Source organism: Prionailurus bengalensis, chromosome F2 (genome assembly GCF_016509475.1).
Source record: "Prionailurus bengalensis isolate Pbe53 chromosome F2, Fcat_Pben_1.1_paternal_pri, whole genome shotgun sequence".
Classification (NCBI taxonomy): Eukaryota; Metazoa; Chordata; class Mammalia; order Carnivora; family Felidae; genus Prionailurus; species Prionailurus bengalensis.
In genome coordinates this window covers 45,944,656-45,966,831 of record NC_057353.1, presented here as the reverse complement: position 1 = coordinate 45,966,831, position 22,176 = coordinate 45,944,656, and the positions used below count along the sequence as shown (strand labels likewise).

Genomic DNA, 22,176 nt, shown 5'->3' with positions numbered 1-22,176 from the left:
TTCTGTTTATTGACTGATAGGATATAATAGCACTTCCTCTTTCTTTGTTAAAAGTTGAAGGCCCCATAATTGTTTATTATACAACTATATTAGCTTTTACTCAACTATTGCCTTAAAAGTAAATATTTTGGTTTTCAATTTTTTTGATACTGTAAATAAAATTGTGATAAATATTTGTGTGTGTGTGTGTGTGTTCGTGTTTAAGCCTTCATTTTAATCTGGATTATTTCTTGAGAGTAGATTACTAGCAGGGGATTTACTCCGTCGAAGGTTATGACCATTTTACTAGCTTGTCTGCTTCTTATCAAATTGCTTTCTAGAAAGGAAGTATTAATTTCATTTGCACCTTCTGAACAAACTTCAACATGCATGCCATGTGCCATACAATAGCTAAAGCAAATGCTGAAAAATTTATCACTTTAAACAGTTTTGCTAACAGAATATTTCCTTGTCTCCCTAAGTGTGCTTTTCAATTTTTAAAACTGAGTGTGACAACAAGGAACATACTCTTTCTTTATATGTGTATGCGTATGCATTATAGAAATGGACATGGAAAGAATGGTAAGTGACTAAGAATTACGGTCTAGTTAATGAGATTGACAAGTGGCTGGACTTTCCATAAGATAGGTGGATACTCAAAACCTATTACTTTCCCTTTAGACAGGAGGAAAATGGTAAGATCTCACTCTAAAATATTTTTATATACAAACAGTGAACTGGAGAACTTTCTCTCTATACAGGCCCCGAAGAAGTCAAATAAACACATTTTACTATTACGTAGGGAGTACAGGTTGATTATATGCGTTAGATTTAAACAATTACCTGTAATTTCTCAATTTCAGAAACATTTTGCAAAGTTTTCAAGTGATAGAAATAGTATTTAGGTCAGAGTGAAACAACTGAATATCAAAGCCTTTAGTGTGTGGAGTTTTGTCAACTGAGAGACATTAAAGCAGGGCTGGCAAACCATGGCTTGTGGGCCAAATGTGGTGCACTGCCTATTTTTGTACAGCCTGTGAGCTAAAAATGGTTTTTACATTTTTAAATGGTCAGAAAAAAAATAGAAGAATACAATTTCGTGATGTGTGAAAATTATTGAAATTTAAATTTCATAGTCTATAAATGAAGTTTTATTGGAACACAGCCACAGTCTTTCATCATGGCTGCTTTTGTGCAGAGCGGAACAGCTGTTAGAGAGACAGGAAGGCCCTGAAAGCTGAAAATATGTACTACCAGGCCCTACACAGAGAAAGTTTGTCAATCTCTGCCTTGGAGTAATACAGGGTTTCTATTTTCTTCACTAAATCTGCCTGCTTTAATGAGTTTGTCCCAGATGCTCTGCTGCTCTTCAAAAGTCAATTCTGAACCTTGTTATAGTTTGCATTTTAAAATATCTGCTATTTTTCATGAGCTTATGAAACTTTCTATCATGTCCATTTTGGAGCAATAGCCCATTTTCACCTAGAGAGATGGCTTGATTACTAAATTAAGTCCCTGGTAGTTGGAATTCTGCAATTCTAAAAAATGCCTCATCTATAAATTATGCATGTTTTGAGGGTAAAAGCAAATGCAATTCCTTACACACAAGGTAGAGGTACATCTATTTCAAGTTTAATTAGCCAACAGTGCTCTCTATTAACCAAGAAAGGAAGTTAGTTAACTTGAACCGTCTATACACAAATCCTACTGGTTGACAGGTGTCCCTATATTCAGTTTGGCTACATTACACAAAGCTTCTCTTGACTCTAAGCTGCCCATATTCTGCGGAAAGGGTCCATAAACTCACACCTACAGTCCTTAGATTCAACTTCATATAATGGGAAGCACTTTTTTGAAGACCGATCTCTTGCTGGTTATTGTTCTCATCCAACTTGATCTGAAGTCTACTGAATTGGGATATTTAAGGGCCCTTTGTGGTGGCATATAGGATTGTGCAGCTGAATATGCTCAACTATTCCCTAGGAATTAGTTTTGTTCTTCCTGTGTTTGTTTAGGCAAGCAACTGTTGTGGGATATCCAGCATTTTAAGTGATTTTGCCTCAGAGCATGTGTTAGAAACTATAAGGAGAGTTTACAACTTTTCAGTTTTAAAGTCAGCTTTGGATTTCTGGAATTGGTTGTGTCCACGTTTCTTCCCATCCTGTTGGGACTTACTGTTGTTAGCAACCTCCTGTGTGGTTCTAAGATATGCTGACCTCTTTGAAACCTTTCCAGGTGTCATTGCCACTTTCTTGATCTCTGCAATATAAGCTACATTGTTTAGTGGAGTTAAGTTCTATGAACTTTGGAAATCCTCCCTGAGACTATGAATTGACTAACACCCAAGGTAGCATAAACATGTAGACACAAATGTTCCTAAAACCAAGCCTGCTGGGCAATGCAGGATATGACGTGGAGTCTGGAAAAAGGAACAGTTTGCTCACTTGCAAGTCTATGACTACCTCCAGGTGCAGTTTGAAGCTAAATGGCTAGTTTTGCTGATCCTCAGATGTAACCTCTCATTAGAACACAACAGAATTTGCAATTGTGGATATAAGGAATTCCACTAAGACCCTCTGGGCCCATTAAGACTTCTGGCTTCAGAGGGTCCTAAAACATACTTCCTGCAACCTACGGAGCTTTGTAAGGAGACATTGTTGTTGTTGTTTTTTAACAAAGTTGATCTAAGTTTTAGCCTGAAGATTATAATGACTGTAGCTCAGTAAAATTTGTATTCAGAGGATGCAGTTACATATTAAAAAGGAAAAAAAAGTTTTAATAGATATTTGTCTTATTTCCAGTTTGTCATAAAAAGGTTCTTATTGTTTTTGGTAATACCCTTAAGACTTTGCAAGGGATTTACTTGGACTAAGAATCCCATATTAGTCTAGCTGTAAATGTGGAGTATTAGACTAGTGATTTCTCAGCCTATCTCTTGAAACCTCACAGCTTGGCTATGCTAGCAGACAAATCATGCAGCCCAAACCGAGGGCTGGACAATGTTGTAGAAATAACACTATATGGCGAATCAAAAGATACGGGATTCAGTCCCAACCAGACGACAGCTTAACATTTCTCTGTCGCCTTATCTATAACATACACATAACAAATAATACAAACCACACATGGATATTGTGAAAACAAAACTAGTAACAAATATGAAAAGACCTTGAAAACATGCAAAAGGATATAAATAGGAAGGTGTAGGGCTGGCAGACACCGCATGTCTCTTAACATGAAGATTCCTGTTCGTTCACACCCCTGAGCCAGCTGCTCTTATGATCACCCTTCTTATCCTGGCCTCCAGTATCCCAGAATCTTGAGGGTCACCAAGGACCATGGTGGTCTGTGCATCTTACAACGGACTGGGAGGGGAGGTAAGCTTCCTCCACTTTGCTTTCTGTGGGCTGAGGCCCGAGCCTGTGTGGGCGTAGGTGCGGTGGCCACAGGTGCAGGGCAGGGCTGTGCCTTCCCAGAGGTTTCTCCTGTCCCTACCAGCTCACTGATGAAAATGCAACTATTGTGGAAACTTTTAAAATACCTAAAAGGCTATACAACAAGTCTTAACATGGGTTATCTCAGAGTCGTTGGGATTATGGGTGTTTTTGGTTTTGTCCACATATCTGTATGTTCTCCCCTTTGCAATTAGTTAATAAAAAAAACCAAAAAAGATATTTTTAAACAAACAAACAAACTGGCCTTTAGGTTACGAAGGGCAAACAAGTAAACAATAACTCTAACCTGGAAGTTTCTCGAGAGAAACATGAGAAAACAAGGGTATGCTATTCACTTTAAAAACAGGAGTACAACATTCACCTCATCTGGGAAATTTTTGTTAAGAATTTCTATTAAAAAAGGATTTATGTGGTTTTTAAATTAAATAAATATTCTTAAATAAGACTGTAATTTAGCTATCTTTCCAAAATTTGTACTAGTAGTGTGACAATAATGAAAGAGCAATAAGAAATCAGAATCTAGCTACTGGGAGGGAAAAAAAAGAAGGAAAAAGAAAGAAAGAAAAAAAAAAAAAGCAAGAGGAACCCTGAGGGCATAACATATTGTGAAGCTGGTCTATAGACCAGATGGGAAAACTTGTTCTCTAATCTAATGACTTTCTTTTAATCACAAGCAGTAGTTTCCTTATTACCCAGAGTTTTAGAAATACATTATTCTTGAGATGACTTCCTAGGATTTCTTTTACTCATTTAAGACCACATCTTTGTATTTAATTCATCCTCATATTATCCCTGCAGGGCATATCCCTCTAATTATTCCCATCTAAACTGACAGGAAAATGGAATTATACTACTTGGAAAACAGACATCCTTTGGTATGTCTTTTCTCAGTGCCCCCGTGGTCACAGGTTGTAAGCTGTCCTTGGAGGGCAAGGACTGTGACTTCCCTGTCTTTGAATTCCCAGGGCCCAGTACAAGCCTGGCAGAGAATGTACACAGTAAAAATAGGAATAAATGCATAAATAATGATAGGCAACATGTAATGCTTATAGTATCTCAAGTACTATTCCAGTGCCTTTATGCACAGCAACTCATTTAGTCCTCCCAACCCTATAAAACAGGTACTATCATTGTTCCCATCTTCTGTATGAAAAAACTGAGGCACAGAAAGTAAAGCAAGGTGATGCAGAGCCAGGATCAAAGCCTGTGAACTCTGGCTCCAGAGTCCAACCTCATCATCACCACACCATGCTGCACCTCCCCCCCCCACCTGTGCTGAACAGGAGAATGTCCCCTTCCAAGAGAAGCATGGTTGCGCCGTGCTCCCATCTCTAAACCTTTCTGGGTTTGTGTCAGATGCGGCTACACCGTGTGGTTCCTTGGGAGACTCTGAAAGAGAAATAACTGGACACAGGCACACACATGCAGAATAAATGAATCCCCAGCCTTAACAATTGCTGTGCTTGCAAGGCTGTTTCTCAGATACCTGTGGGGATTTGTGAGAGCGCCAGCTGTACTGGTGACTACGGAGACTCGCCAGCAGAATATTTTCATCAGTATCCACCTGGCCAAACCGCAGTGTCTCCTGTGTGTCATTACAGATCACAAAATGGCTGAAGACCAACTCCTCTACCTCAGGGCATTTGTTCTGAAAGAAAAAGAATACGAAAGCCAACGTGCATCAGATTAATTGCAAGATGTTTGGCAGCTGTCTGCCCGGTGGCGATTGTTACAACACAGAAACACTAAAAGATCTGTTGTCATTAGCTCTGGTATACAAAGTATTCTATACTTCCAGGATAAGCACAAAAAATACCTTAAAGAGATCTTAAATGTTCCAAGAATATGTTTTGATTTATACTCCTGCAAAATAAATCATACACACAGAAGAGTAAAAGAACAATGAGATCCCTCAAACTTTTAACATTTTAAAACGAATTAACATGCTACAAAGAATGCTGTACTGAGTAGTGCACGTTTTTGAGCAGAGTACTGGAGGCTAGAATTACCATGTTCCTGGCCTTCTAAACTCGACAATCAAGACCAATTACCAAAGCCACAGTTTGTACCCTACAGAAAGCAAGGATCATTTAGGTAATACATCCCCAGATCCCTTAAGGGGGAGGGTGGATGTGTGTGTGTGCAAATCTGCTCAGGGAGAGATGTAAATAAAACCATAACTTTCCTTCCATTGTTAAAAGGCTGAACACACAAAACAGATCAACTCCAGAGTCCGTGTAAGCCAAGCTGCAGTTTTCAAGAGCAATCACGTTAGTTGAAAAACAGTTGTTGGTGTCTGTTTCAGCTAATAGTCATCAATCAGCTCACGTCTTCCATTAATCTGCTGAGGCTCAACAAATTAGTAATATGTTCCTGTGTTGACACCTTCCCTCTCAACTTAATGGTGTCTCCACTGGTTGCTGTTGTATCAAAAGATGGGCAGAGTGATGGAGCATTTCTGTGCTTACTCTTTTATCACTCTGGTTAGGTTATGGCTTAAAAAACAATAAACATACTTTTGGCAAATGAAAAGAATAGTTGGATAGATGCTCAAGTTGAGAATGCAAGAAAAAAATCTTAATTAGCCCGTCAATTTGTGGACAGTGGGAGGTAATGGTCATAGATGCTTCCCCAGTTGGCTCCTATTTCCTGGTTGTGGAGTTAAAAGTCACAATGTCACACTTGGTCATTTGCCATTTTCCCAAGGGGAGAGAGAGTCAAAGGGGACACATTACTCATGAACGTAGTGATTTAAGTGATTATGAGACCTAGAGCCAAGGAGTCTAAGGATGAAAGTAACTGGAATCCGGCCTTGATCAAGACGCAACCTAGAACCTCTTCAAGAACAGGTATGTTCAGAGGTAGAATCCACTCCTGGTCAACAAGGCCCCCTAAGTGGGTGGGCAGTGCCTTCTGGCTGCAGTTGATGGAGAGGTCCTAACACCTCACTCTTCCAAATACCCCTGAGGACTTCTCACTCTGTCATCCATCTATTCTCACTAGTCTCCCTGCTCTCAAGGAGCAGGACCTTGCTTGACAGTCACATGAATCACAATAAAGAGTCTCGGGTTAAGAGAAACCAAAGCAATTATAACCCACAATTATCTGTTGTCTACCATACTCTCTGCTGTGGCTTTTAATCATGAGCTATGATTTCAAAGCTTGGCTACCAGTGGTGTTTAAAAGTCCTGCCTGGGGCGCCTGGGTGGGTCAGTCGGTTGAGCGTCCGACTTCGGCTCAGGTCATGATCTCACAGTCCGTGAGTTCGAGCCCCGCGTCGGGCTCTGTGCTGACAGCTCAGAGCCTGGAGCCTGCTTCAGATTCTGTGTCTCCCTCTCTCTCTGCCCCTCCCCTGTTCATGCTCTGTCTCTGTCTCAAAAATAAATAAACATTAAAAAAAAAAATTAAAAAAAAAAAAGTCCTGCCTGATCTGGCCCCTTCCGCATCTTGAGCCACTCTCTACTTGCTTGCTACACTCCAGGCCTGCGAGCGCTTTCCAGCTCCTCCAACACTACGTTGGCCCCCTTTCAAGTTGTTCAACCCGTCAAACTCCTTCCTGCCTCAGTGCCTTTCCCTTGCTTGGACCTCTTTTCCTTTGCGCTTGACTAACTTCTTTCGACTCAGCTTTCAGGTTCCTGTTTTCAGGTTACTTCTGAGTAGTCTTCTGGGACACCCCCAGACCAGGTCATGTCCATCTATTTTATGATCACATAATACTCTACTGTTTCACTTTCCCTACTGGGACTAAGCAATTATTTGTTTGACTTCGGGTTCACTCTTGCTTCCATCATTAGAATCTATGCTGCATAAGGGCAGGAATCAGGTCTGTGTTATTTACAGTTTTATCTCTAGTACTCAGCATAATGCCTGACACATAAGTACTCGATAAACACTTATGAAACAAACACATGAGTAAATTTAATTTTTAAAACTATAAATGAATACATGTTCACAGTAGAAAAGTCAGAAAATACAAAAGTACAGATTTTTTTTAAGCCTCTAATTTTACACTCAAACAACTGCTGTTAATATTTTGGTGGATTTTCTTCTAGCAATTTTTCCTCTTTGGAGTGTCATGCCTATTTCTATTCTAGTCAATACTATCTAATCCTATTTATATGCCTTACATATTTAAAGGTTTATAAACCTTTAACCAAACTGGAGTCATAGTGTATAATTATTTTGGTGAGATTTTTCCAGTTAGCACTATATAATCAACATAAACTGCTCTCCTTATAAACATTTTTCTCTCCTTTAGGTCTAAGAGTACAAACATGAAGAAAGGGATATGATTCTAAACTCCCACTTAGGTAGATATCCTGAGATTGAAAGTCAGTTTTCATAATGAATTGGGATCAATCCACTGGTAACTCAGAGGTTAAGTTACCAGATGCGGCCTGAGTAGAAAAAAAAATCATATTACTTTCCTCATCTCTAAAAACTGACCTTTAATAAATGATGACTGTTTTAGAAAAATGTAAATGGAAGAACACAAGGGGGTTGTTTACATTTTTCTACAGAATACTCAAAGTCCTCAGGGAACTATTTCTCTACTGTCCCTTCATCTGTGGAGTTCATTACAACTGTAATAAGTTTAAGTATTTCTTGGAGTGTCTTAAATTCTAGTATATTATACAACAGCTCGTACACATTTTATATGACATCATTATTGTCTAAATCTCAGGATGCTCACTCAGATTTGTAATTAAAGATGACTTATTTACATTTAAGATTTGTGCTGGAGTGCTGTACAGGCATTTGCAACTAAAACAGAGACAGACATCATTCTGGTGTAAGATAAGATACATGAGCATAACTTTCATTTTTAAATAAAAATGTCATTTTGTCCAATTGTGTAATATGGCATAGAAATATAAAGCAAACTGCAAGTGGCATTTGGGTCCTTAATCTGGTTTTACAAAACATTAATCATTTACCAAAGAGAAAAAACAAACAAACAACCTACAGCCAGAGAAATCAGACACTGATGAAGGCTTCTGTTAATCTTGAACTTGTGACCTAAAGGTGAAAGGCCAAACTGTTTCATGCTTCAACTGTCTGGTCCATCCACACTGGATACAAATGACTTGTCTCAGATATGAATCTGATAAAAGTATGTGGCAAATTCAAATAACTCACCTTTCTTATTAAATTCATATCTCTCATTGGCAATAATGAGACTGTATCTGAGCATTATACATACAGCAGAATCCAAGCTTGGGAAATTAAGCTCCCCCACTAAGGGAATAAACCACATTCAGAATTTCTTAGAAACAATGAACTTAATAACCTTCTATAAACCCATTTCAACGTCAAATGTCCTATAATTTCAAAGTAGTGCATTTTTGTATTTACTTTAGAATACACAGGGTTAGATGCCTACCACATTAAAACTTGGTGGCAAGTACCCTTGACATGGGAGGAAACAAGAAAATTACAGCAACAATTACAGAAGTATATCCTCTTGTGGCTCATGTTAACATTGCCAAATCCCTGTATAAATCAGAATCAACTATTCATAGAATGTACCTGTCAGCAATATGCTACGTGACATATGGCTCTACTTAATCAAATATACAATTCCGTTTTTAAAAAAACTCAGAATATTCCTTCAAGGCACTGTGTTAGCCAGTCAGTCATTCACACTCTGATGTGGTTTAAAACATTTAAATATTTATGCACCGTATTTTATTTATATGTATAGCTATGTCTAAGAGAATATTTTTACCCTGGAAGAAAACTGATATTTCTGAAGGCCATTTTGCAGTAGTTGCTACACATGAGTCCTCTAATAATGGCCCTGATACCAAGACAAAAATATCCTGGGTTTAAATGCTCTATCAATGACTCCTTTATATTTTCTAGGTTTGTTTTTTATTAAATGCATTGTTCAAAATATGACAAAAAACAGAAATTGGAGCCATGGAGGTTTTTTTCACATCACTATTCGAACCAGCTGCAAAGATTTAGATCACACTAGCTCTTATTTTACGCATGTCCTCTGCAACAAGAAAACCATGGAATGCCCTTAAAAAAGAATTTTAAAATGCAAAACAGATGTGTTATCTTCTTTCCCTTTGCTATTGTAGTGCCATGTTAGGTAATTAATTCCTTAGTCTTATATAGGTCTTCATGCATATAAAGAACAGAGTTTATTCCCACAAAAATTCTTAAGTTAGCGAACTCAAAGCCCCCCTCTCCCGCCCCCCTCTCTACATGAGGTCAGTGCAGGATGAAGGGCCATTTCTCCTGGGGAGTCAGCTCTGCACAAATGCAGGTAGCATATACAAAATGTGGGGGAAATGTCTCAGCTTAGATAGCAACACAAACTTCATGGAAAAACAATATTATACTGACAATCGGCAAGGAAGTAGAAATGATTTGTTCTTATATTGCCGAGCACATTATTATACAAACATTCTGTGAAATTATTTTCATGCTAGTGGCACAGGCAGGTTCCTCATTTTAAATATGCTGTTCAGCAGAGACTTATGCTTCATCCCCTGTTTGGATATGGCTACTTTCTGGCAAGAGGTAAAAGTACAAAACATTACCGATCGAGAGTCTTTAACTGATTGAAAAATGGCAGGATAGTAGGGGAAAAGACTAAGACTCTTTGGGCTTACGTATTTCTTCTCACTGCTTTTTCTCTTTGAAATGCTCACTATCAGAAAGGTTCACACAGGTTCTTCATTTCTGCAACGGATGCTTAGACAATTTGATACATAACTAAGTTGAAGCTTTGGCAAAGGAAAGCCGTAATACTTGGAAAAAATTTCTGGGAATATGTTACTTTCCACACAGATGTGGTACATTAGTCACAAAAATGTGGGCATGATCTCCTATGCATGTGTAGAGAACCCATACTCTCCAAAGCTTTGAAAAATAACATGCATCACTTTGCCAAAACAGAGAAAACCCCAAATATTATGGTGCCCATCAAATTCTTCATTCTCTCCCATTTTTGTTTGTGCTTAACTTACTATTAGAAGTGGTAACACAGAGCGCCTAGTAAAAGATCACATGCAGACACACTGTAAACCGTTGTAGGATGTGCATACCTGTTGCCAAGCTTGTACTGCAGTGTTGAGAGAATGAACTACATGTTGCCCAAAGTTTACAAATATAGAGTCCACGATGACGGTGCAGTCAAGCAGCTTCTCTGCTGCATCATGGGCAACAGCAATCTGCCCGAAGATGCTGAAGGGTTTCACCACGCTTTGCATTGTGACATTTCTGCACTCCAGAAGTTTACAGTCGGCTTGAGCTGAGAACCGGATCTCCTGACAGACAGAACTATTGTTCCATTGTCGAAGATACAGGTGTGGCTCTTTGAAGGCAATAATCATATATTCAAGTTCAGAGGGCACATTTTTATCAGAAATAAACGGCTGTAGGTATTGCGGTGGAGCTGTTGAGAAAACAAACAAGGAAAACAGCAATTGAGATGAACCAATATTTTACGGAAACAAAGAGATGACATTTAAATTATGCACTCTTCGGTGACTGAATTCTTTATTTGCTGTATAATAAATGCAAAGATTCTCTTGAAGGCATTGTAATATATGAACTACTATGAACCTTCAATATTTGCAAACAAAACTGTCTTGTTCAATCAGCATGTCTCAAACATATTGTCCAAGGTTTACATTCACTATCACAGACAAAAATTTTATCACAGAAGACAACAAATAAAATGAGGAGGAGGTAACTATCTAAGGAAGAGTTTCATGAAATGCTCTGTATCTATCAACCAAATCTCAAAAACAAAAACACGACTCAAAGAGAGTTAGAAAAAGCAGGTTAAATTCCTTTTTTTTTTTTTTTTTTTTTTTTTTGCTGAAAAGGCAAGATGCTTAACAGCAGCTGTGTTTCGTTTGAATCTGATTTTTTGAATCTGATTTGTTTTCCTTTTCCATTACCCATAGGTTGAAAACCTGAATCAAAATGTTCTAACTAGGAATGGTCTGGTATAGACTTTTAGGCATAATTATTCATGTAACATTAGCAAATTTATAAAAGGCCACTTACAGTGTGTGGGAAAATTTAATCTTCCACCTTACCAACTTGTAAAATTGACAGTCCTTTCAATTACTGGAGAATTTGCCCATGTTTTGTAGAATGGATTCATGCTTTTGCAATCCAGGTAATAACAAATACTTCTGGAATCTACCCATCATTTAAAAAAATTTTTTTTTCAACGTTTATTTATTTTTGGGACAGAGAGAGACAGAGCATGAACGGGGGAGGGGCAGAGAGAGAGGGAGACACAGAATCGGAAACAGGCTCCAGGCTCTGAGCCATCAGCCCAGAGCCTGACGCGGGGCTCGAACCCACGGACCACGAGATTGTGACCTGGCTGAAGTCGGACGCTTAACCGACTGCACCACCCAGGCGCCCCATACCCATCATTAATGTAATGGCTCAGGACATAGAATAGGAACAGATGTATTTCTTTCAAAAAGATTCTAATTGGAATAACAGTAAAACCTGCAATTTTTGGTAACTTCCTTGAAAATTCTCATTAGGAAGCACGCAAAATCATGTCAGTTCAATACTACTGGCAATCTATACAACAGGGCCATATGATGGTTTAACATCAAATGAAATAAGTAACAGGTACACCTGTTACATGAAATCAACGTCAGAATAATCTTGCCAGTGTCATGAGGGGAAATGAATGCCCCTTCTAAAAATTGCCACACGGGTGGCAGTCAGTAGTGAGGGAGGTTTGGGTAGTAGAAGGGATTAGCAATCACAATACTCTGAAACATCGCTAATCCTGTAATTTACAGAATGAAAATCCATCCATGACTTTTTACTTCCTGAAAAGAAAATAAGTTCTCTGGGTAAAAATTGATGAATTGTGTCTTGAGAACACTCAAGGAAAACAGTATTAAGTGGATATTATTCTGATGCTAAAGTAAAGAGTACCTGTGCCTAGTTGGTCAAGGTGATGACAAAGATGGAACTCCAGGTGGGCAAACTGGAAGGAAATGCAAAGAGATGGGACAAACCATGGGGTAAAACAGGAGTCAACTCTGGTACAGGCAGCTAGGGCTGTTGGAGTTACAAGTTGGTCACAAGTGCTTTGAGAACCAGATTCACTTGCAGAGCTGTGGGAAGTAAGTAATAAAAGAAGATCAATAACCTAGATTTCCCAGTACCATATATGTAAAATGTCTTTCTATAAGGGTTTCCAAAGCTAGCACTCGTAATCCTATAGTTAATATGTTATCATCAAATGTTCCGTATTTACCCACATAACTTAAAATTAATTTCATGCTGATTATTGTCTATAAGTTATTATTTGAAAAATTTCAAAGGATTCCTCAAACTCCAGGTCATGTTGACCTACCTCCAACCCAATTTTCTTCCATCCACATCGCCCATAATTTATGGACAACTTGGTCTTCATTAGTTTAAGACCAACACAATTTGGAGCATGACTCTGCTGTTCAAAAACCCACTACTGTCGGTGTCACCATAAATGTTTCACTTTGTTTTACTTCTTCAGATTGTCCATATCCATATTGCTATGGGTTAGTCAATATGCTTTATTGAACACCCACTAATTACTAGGAGCTATAAAATTATGACCATGTCCAGAAGAACAAGGGCCCGTGGACAATTATACTGCATGGGTCCTCTCTTCACTTTCCCATCCTCCTAACACCATTTTAAACAAGTAAAATCAGATTAAAAGGAATAGTGAATGCATCTGTAGGAGGGAAGAGTTTGTACATACTGGCTTCTGGTGTATGTGTGAAACATGCCACCTAGCTGCCTTGCCTCAGGGCTAGCAGAGGCATGAGAACTGAGGATTGGGATGGGGCAAGGTACATTCTGGTAACTGTGGATCACTGAATGGATGCCGCCCCATTCTCTCTCATCCTCTTCCACCCTCTTCTTTCCAAACCAGACATTTGTTCTACAGCTATCATAGCCTGGCTTCCAAGTCCATGAGGAACCTAAAGGAGAAACACTGTGATTTACAGTATCCTAGGGAGAACTAGGAGAGGAAAACTAAGGAAATAAATCCTTGGTTTTCAAAGAACTCACTGTCTAACTGGTGATATAAAATATGTAGACATTTAGAAACATTATCAAATAGAACAACCACCCAGGAACAGGAAAGTCAGAGTGCTGCCAGAGTAGAAACATGAGAGGAACTCAGAATGGCGTGAGGTGCATCATGTGAGATTCTCAGGGTGTGAATCTTCAGCTAAGTGTTGAAAGAGGCTGTGAAAATGAAAGCTAGGAGCATTCCAACACATTTACTGGGTATTTAACTTTAAGAGGTTTATAGTTACGTAGTGGTATTTACTGCAATGTAAATAAATCTCCAGTGTCTACAAAGAAAACACAAACTCTGAGGCAGTTTGTTATTGATTAAATGCTATGTCCAAGAAATGCATCTAAGTATATTCTGAAACTTCTATAAATGGGCATACTAATCCAAACTGCCTTCTAGGAATTTATTTGTGGTGTTACAAATAACAGATTTCATTCGCTAGGTAAAATTAAAACTTGTATTTAATCAGAAGGAGCAAAGTGTATTAGCTGTACATGTGTTTTACACATTTGAACTACTTTCAGAAGTTGTTAGAAATAAGGTATAATGTTAGTCAAAATATTATTAAAAATCCAAGCAAGAGTTCTATGAGATCAGTTTTAAAATAGTGAGTACACAATTTGAGGTGTTTATCTGAAACGCTCTTCTTGCCAACTACAATTTTTGATACTCTTGAGATTTTCCAAGATTTATTTTCCTATCTTGAGAGTGGCAGATACTATATATAACATATTGAAAAGGCTGCTAAAACATGAGCTTGTGCTACAATTATTAACAAATTGATTAATTTTTTACTTTTTTCTAAATTGATATACACATAAATTTTTAAAGAGATAATTTTTTAGGCTTATATAGCAACTCCTAACATACTCAAGTAGTTAGTAATATTCCTTTAATCTTAAAATCCTGACTAAAATGGTTGCTGAGCTAATCTACATTTAAAAATTCAGACTTACTCAAAAATTGGAGTCATATCAAAATTAAAATTTCTTAAACAAAATTAACATGGTATACACAATCTGAATATACTTTACATGTATTTTGAATCAGTAAAATTATAGTTTTTCCACACTCAATTTGATCATTGTCATTACTATAAAAGTAGCCTATGTATGTCTACCTCTTACACAAGGATTAAAAAGATCTCAACATTTGGGGTGCCTGGGTGACTCAGTTGGTTAAGTGTCTGACTTCAGCTCAGGTCATGATCTCACGATTCATGAGTTCAAGGCTCGCGTTGGACTCTGTGCTGACAGCTCAGAGCATGGGGCCTGCTTTGAATTCTGTGACTCCCTCGCTCTCTGCCCCTCCCCCGCTCACTCTCGGTCTCTCAAAAAATAAATAAACGTTAAAAAAATTAAAAAATCGATCTCAACAGTCATATATGAGAGTAATGATCCTCTTAGGGACATTAGGAGCAGCTGTATTTGTATAATTGCCTTAATTAGGTACAATGAACTTTGATCCAATTATCAAAAGGAAAAACATAATTTATGAGATGTGTAATCAGCAGAAATAGGAAAGTAAAAATGGCGATTCCTAGGAGTAACACCTCTCAAACAGGAATACACAGAACTCAAGATTCAGTAGTTAGTTGAAATATCTCTAAGATCCTAATGGAAACCCAACTTTTTAGAATAGTGGAAATATTATAAAAAGTGGAAAGTATGGCAAGAGTTTTATATACGCACATCTTCATTTTAGCCAAAAGGTTACTTATCAACTGGAAGGGTAACTTATAGAGGGGTATCACTTTTTAAACAAGGAATATTTTAGTAAGTCTGTGTCCTGATTGATACATATGCACTGCTTGGACCAAGGCATAGTCCTTAAAGATTCACCCCTGGATGCCATTCTGGGGTAAACCCCTAGAGCAGTGCAGGTACTCAACAATGATCTGACTCAACTGACGAAGGCTTGAGCTTTTCTCTGGATCCCTCTGTAGTAAGAAGAGTTTTATAATATAGCAAAATACAGCAGAGAGATTAAGCAGAGAATAACTGGGTGAGAGAACTTGTGAACATGCTTGCACTTCTATCATTGATATTACAACCTTGGACAAGTTATATCACCACCTGGCTAAATCTCAGTTTTTTTCATTTGTAAAATGGGTACAGTAATTGAATGACTGAGTATCAAAGGAGATCCTGCATACAAAATGTTCAGTATAATATCTAACACTCCTTAACAGAAAAAAAAAATTCTATTTCTAGTTGGCAAACAGGGTACCATACTGGTTACTCAGTTTAACGTTAACTGTTGATGATTACTTTTAGCTCCCAAAAGGGGTCTTAAAATATCACACTGACATTCATCTCAATGTGGCATGGTCTCCCAAACTAGTTCACCTAAACTCTCTCCTGCCTCCTGCAAAATACTGCTCTGTCTATCCTGGGAGAGAGCTACATGGTTAAGAAAGGACAAGGGAGGGTGTGTGTGTCTCTGCATCAAGTTCTCTCTACCCCTTAGAATCATCATTTTTAAAATGTTTTAATTATAACCCAAGGTAAAAAATACACTTTTATTATACTCTAGTATACATATAAAATGGGCAGAGGGGGACAGGTAGGTTTTTTAAAAACAAAAAATATATATAACATAAATATACTATTATATATTATAGAATATATATTATGAATATATTATAAATATACTATTATATGTAACATATTGACTATTTTAACCAAGTATACAGTTTAGTGGAATTAAGTACATTTGCATTATTGTGCAATACCATTCTACTCTGTCTCTATAAATTTGCTACTCTTGGTATCTCGCATATGTGAAATTATTCAATATTTGTCCTTTTCACACCAATATTTTTTGTTTTATTAAAAAAATTTAGGCTGCAACCTGTTAAATTGATTTCATGAGCCACCAAATGGGTTGTAATCCATGGCTTACAAAACAGGCTTAAACAGGCCCTCAGGTAAAGGACTCCTTTGTATCTGACATTAAAAAGAGAAAGAGAATCTTCCACAGTTCAGAGAATAAGCACCATGACATAGAGATTTCTGTGTCATGTTAACATCATCAGCCTAGGAACTTTAGGTGAACACTGAATCCTATGGGGAATGTGTTAAGGGGAAAAGGATTACCTAGCAAAAGACCAACTCCCTGTTGTTATATAAAGTTCAATCACCAACTCAAAGGAAATAGTAAAAGGCTTCAAAAAGACACCTGGGGAAAAATACAAGCATCCCTTCTCCCCCCCCCCCCCCCCCCCCCCCCCCCAGGAGAGAAGGCTAAACATACATTCTGCCTTACAAAGAATGTTTGGTTTACACCTAAATGGTTTATGAAAGCCAAAAGATGTTTTAAAATGGTACTCAACAAATTTAGGTATATCTAAAAGTGCATATCCAAGTAGCCAAATGGAAAGGAACAGAATCTGGAGGCCATGGTCATCTTCTGCCAGAGAAAGTTCAACTGGTGGAGAGGAAAGAAACAATCCACGATGCTCTTTCTCTAATTTCTTCACTGTCTATGCAACAATCAAAGCTTTGGAAAATGAAGAGCCTCTCCTCTTCAAAAAACAAACAAACAAACAAACAAACAAACAAACAAACAGCTGCTGATCATTGTCTCAAAGATTACCAAATATGAGGAGACTGTGGCCTCTTTTATGAGAAAAGTGGGAGTAGGAGAAAATATTTTGTTTCGGCACAACCAAAGATGAAAGTACTCCAAAAATCTCACCCGAGTTTCAATTTTCATTGCATGGAGAGAGAGCCACACACTCTTAAGCCACTTTTTTTCCTAAGCTGCCTTCTTCCATTAACCAGCGTTTTGGGGTGGGGATAAAAAGTCCTGATAAGCAATATGCTTTCACATGTTCTAATGTTGTCAGAAAATGACCATGCAATATGTACAACAAACCACCAAAGACTTGGCACAGGTGAAGAGAGTTTAGCATTATCATCAAACAACTGGTAATAAAGTTAACTGGACATATATATCAAGTTCTGCACAGTGATTACTGTGCTACATGATAATTACCTGTAATTTGTGTGACTTGACATAGTCACATACTTCTGGAATTAGTTATTGGAGTGAAGGTAAGAGGGGGAAACAAATTAGACATCTGTTCTGGTCCATCAGAAGACATCTAATTGATTCCAAACCCAGGGAACATAGCAGAGTGGTCCAAAGCCTGAGAACTGGGCCCACCATTCTGCTTCCCTTTTTTTCCTTCGAGGGCCAGTCACTTGGTTAAGAAACTGTAAATTCCAAATACAGTATGTAGTTACTGGCTACTTTGTTTGTTCTCTAGATCCACTTTCTACACCATTCCTCATCCTCTTCTCTGCCACTGAACTCTATCAACAAGCTGCTTTGTCTTCTGGCTTGTTCTTTGGTTCAGCCGGCAGGAGGTGCCCATAGGAGATTAGAAGGAGAGAGGAGAGTGGGCTGAGGCAGGTATTTCCCTTTATCCTTCAGGGCTAAGAATGGGATGGTTCCCCAGGATTCCTAGCCCCAGGATGCTGTACCATCGCTTAATCCTGCCCACAGTTTTGATGTTACTCTACTTCAAATGCTACCTTTGGAAAAGCATAATCATTACCAATCATTCATTTTCATATGATCAAGCAAACCACTGGTTAAAAAGGTGGTGGGATATAATTATTACAAATCCACAGGCAATGAATTAAAGAGAATCTACCTGTATGGGATAAACAGACAAAGGCTTAAAAGACTGGCTCTTTTGTCTCCAGTCCTTTGTAATGAAGGCTACCTGACACCCTTTGGACTGGTTAGCTCCTATTCATTTCTTTTTTTTTTTTTTAACATTTTTTTTTTCAACGTTTATTTATTTTTGGGACAGAGAGAGACAGAGCATGAACGGGGGAGGGGTAGAGAGAGAGGGAGACACAGAATCGGAAACAGGCTCCAGGCTCTGAGCCACCAGCCCAGAGCCCGACGCGGGGCTCGAACTCACGGACCGCGAGATCGTGACCTGGCTGAAGTCGGACGCTTAACCGACTGCGCCACCCAGGCGCCCCTCTCCTATTCATTTCTTAAGGCCTCAACTCAGAAATCAGTTTCTCAAGGCCAAATACCTAGTTGGTGACGAATCCAGGACTTAAATCCAGGTCTTCTAACTTGGAATTCTCTATTAAATAGTGCTTCCATTTGCATACATACAGGGAAGCTCATTACCATTGAGCTGCCCTGCACTGTTGTAACTTTATGCCAATTGTAGACAAGATTCTCTTTGCTTTTCTTTTTTTTTCTTTCTTTTTAAACATTAAGCTTCATGGGACTTATTTTTATAAACTTTCTTCTTGGAATGTACAATAATCTGATGAATATCCTTCTCAAACCACTGAGAATATTAAGATAATCTCTAATCATAAAAGCATCAGGTTTTTGTCCAGTTCTAAATTTCTCATGACAGAATATGCTGGAGCTAACTGTAACAGTTTTCTTTCTACATGAAATGTTAACATATTATTATAGCACTAATGTTTTTTTTGTAGAAATTGGATAAAATATATTTACTGTTCCTTTTGAAAAGTGTCTTAGTAGGGTCTGATTATGTGGACTTTTAAACCAACTCTTTAAATTTAATTTCATTAATATCAAATTCTATCTGAAAAATGGTTAATGTCAAACAAAGCAAGATCAGTTGTGAAATATTAGGTAACTTGAAAAATCCCAGGTGAGGACAAAAGATCTGTGATTACACTGTCAAAAGCTTGGTGAAAAATTGCCTGAATTTGATTGTCTGCATAAATTTCCATTCCCTAAAGGTTCCACATTTCTGTAGTGTTAAGCCTACCACAAAAGTAATTTTTATGAATGTTTCAGATTCAGGGGAATTAACCTTGTCTGAAGTGCTTCTTTCAATGCTGAAAATGCATTCTTTCATGATTAGAATCAAGAAATGATTTCTACTTTGATACTACTAATGAAACTCAGATTAAAAAAAAACATAATTTCATTACTTATAGCTTTATTTTCTGAGATTTCCTGGTTTCTGATTAGGTAACCTATAGCTTAGAATAGGCAATCTTCTTATCCATTTGCTAACTCTTCACAGGATGGGTGTTATTTTCATTGCTACATTATGCATATAGGTAAAATTAAGATCCCACTCCTTTAACATCTTTTTACTAGTTGTAATTACTAGGTAACAGAAAAGTAACTATTCTTAAAAAGCCCAAATGACCTAGAAATAGATAATATAAAGTCTAAAACATTATTACTAAGCACACAAAGTAATCGAAGCAAGGCTACTATTACAATGTTAATATTTTGACTATTAAAATTAACATGTTAACTATTAAAATGTTAACAGAGGTTATCAGTGTGATACGATTACAATTACGTGTGGTGGAATTTTCTTTATTTCCAAAATGCTCTTCAATGAACACGTATCATTATTTAATAAAAAAAAGAGAAAGCATTCAGAACTATTTATATAAAATAGGAATCAGAATACAATATGATGTGCTATAATTATCACCTTGTAAAGGCATACATTAATGGGCAAAAATAAAGGTAACAAAAAAGAGAAAACAGTTGCTTTGCAGGGTGTAATGAATGATGGGTATTTTTTCTCTGTGTTAGTGTCAGAATGTTGTTTGGGGGGCGGGGGGAGGAGGGATTATATAAAAGGAGTAAGATAATGTTAAAGCCAACTCATCAGGAGAACTGGAAGGTAGGACACTGAAAATGATGGAAAGCAAGATGGGCCAAGGCCCACAGTGCACATACTATCACATGACCCAAGAAAATTGTTCCACTGATTGTGATTTAGTATCTTTTTCTCATCTTTTATGGGAGCATGAACAGAAAGGCTTAATTAACAGGGATATGTAAACTGGAAGAAGTGCTGAAGCTTAGGTTACTGAGGGAGACAATTCAATTTATCTAATCTTTCTCCTAATGCCCCAGGGTTATCATTACACACATGGTTTACTGTGTCATTAAGAGTCTGCTGAAGGATTAGTGGCTCTTTCCTTTATATTTTTTGGTTCAGGATGACTAGACTTTTTTTTTTTTTTTTTGTAGTTTGTTTTCTGCACCTTTTGTTTTGTTTTTATATTTAAGGAACAGGTTCTTAGTGAGGGCTCACAAGGCCATATTTTGAATACAACTTAGGATTGTTAGTACACAGACTCTGACATATCAGTTTCTATCTTAATTCCTAGTTCTCATCTGTAGTTCACACAGTGGCTTGCCAGCCAAGATACTGCCCAGCAAGGGGTCATTAGAGAAGTTGACTTGATGATTGTTTCCTAGCAGAGTGGCACTATTTCATCTTTCACTGAGTTACCTTTGGTCATCAGCACCATTTTGACTGCTGTTCAAGACAATTCTCCAAAGATCCGAGGATACCAATTTCTTCTGGTCATTCATAAGATTGATATCCGGCAACTGCAGTTCACAAACTTTGCTTTCAGACAGACTGAATTCTTGAAATGCAACAAAAACCTTCTGGAGTTCATCCCAGTATTCCAAACTACAAGGAATCTATATTAAAAGAGAGAAGATTTTAGAAGTTGCAAATAGAAACTATGATACAGCTCTGTATTTATTGAAATGCAAAGTAAACCATAAAAGTTAGAACAATGAGACTTTTATAAAGGGATAAGGTTGTAAAAAGACAGTAGTTTAGAGTTTCTTTTCATAGTTATATTCACCTTGTATATCTACTTTTTTTTAAAGTATATTTATTTTGAGCAAGTGAGCACATGAGTGGAGGAGAACAGAGAGGGGGGAGAGAATCCCAAGTAGATTCCATGCTCAGCACAGAGCCCAACAGAGGACTTGATCTCACATACCGTGAGATCATGACCTGACCTGAAATCAAAAGTCGGATGCTTAACCAAATGAGCCACCCAGGCGCCACACGTACTTTATTTTAAAAGACCCATTCAAGAATAATATATGAAAACAGCCAAGAAAGATTTTAAATAAAAGAGAAACGATGAGGAACAAATTCTACCAGATGTTAAGTATATTATAAAGCTACAGTAATTAAAAGATAAGGTTTGATAGTAACCTACAAACAGATTAGAAGAAACAGAACAAAAAACAGTATAAGATAAGTACAGATAAATTTTAGTATGTAAGGAAGATACCATTTCAAACAAGGAGGGGAAAGACAAGAAATTAGATTGCAAGAACTGTCTAGCTATTTTTGTAAAACCAAACTGGGTCCCTGCATCATTCCTACATGAAAGTAGATTCCAAAAGGATCAAAATGTTAAAGGCCAAACTGAAAGCACAGGAGAAAAAAAAATCAGTTAATATCTTTATCATAATAGAACAGCTTTCTTTTTATAGGTATGGCATGAAACCTATGGAAGAAAATCCCTTCACGAAACAACAGTGGATAAAATCAAATTAAAAAAAAAAAGCAAATTAGGATAAGATAGGTGATATTCAATGACAGATCTAGTAATAATTGTTGTGAGAGCAGAGAATGCTTACAAATCAATGAAAAAATGATAAATAACTATATAGAAAAATAAGAAAGGGAAGATGTTGGAAAAGGCAATTTGCCATGGGCCCTGACCTTCCTTGTATGTTGCTGCTGGGTATGTAGAGGATACAAGGCTCTGAAAGCTGTTAACTGGGGCTAGTTCTCAGGTTGTGTTCACAGACAGTGACTCTGAGGGATGAGGTAAAGTCTCTTTTTAGGACAAAGAGCAGACT

At 37.5% G+C, this 22,176-nt stretch overlaps 1 protein-coding gene across 1 annotated transcript in view; it reads right to left on the bottom strand.

Annotated features, from left to right (window-relative positions):
- The window catches only part of VPS13B (vacuolar protein sorting 13 homolog B), an 828,197-nt gene that overhangs the window by 80,582 nt on the left and 725,439 nt on the right, over window positions 1–22,176 (bottom strand). Inside the window, 4 exon segments of the mRNA XM_043601463.1 lie at window positions 4,921–5,082; window positions 10,496–10,845; window positions 12,369–12,550; window positions 20,792–20,988. Coding sequence (XP_043457398.1) covers window positions 4,921–5,082; window positions 10,496–10,845; window positions 12,369–12,550; window positions 20,792–20,988 — 891 coding nt within the window.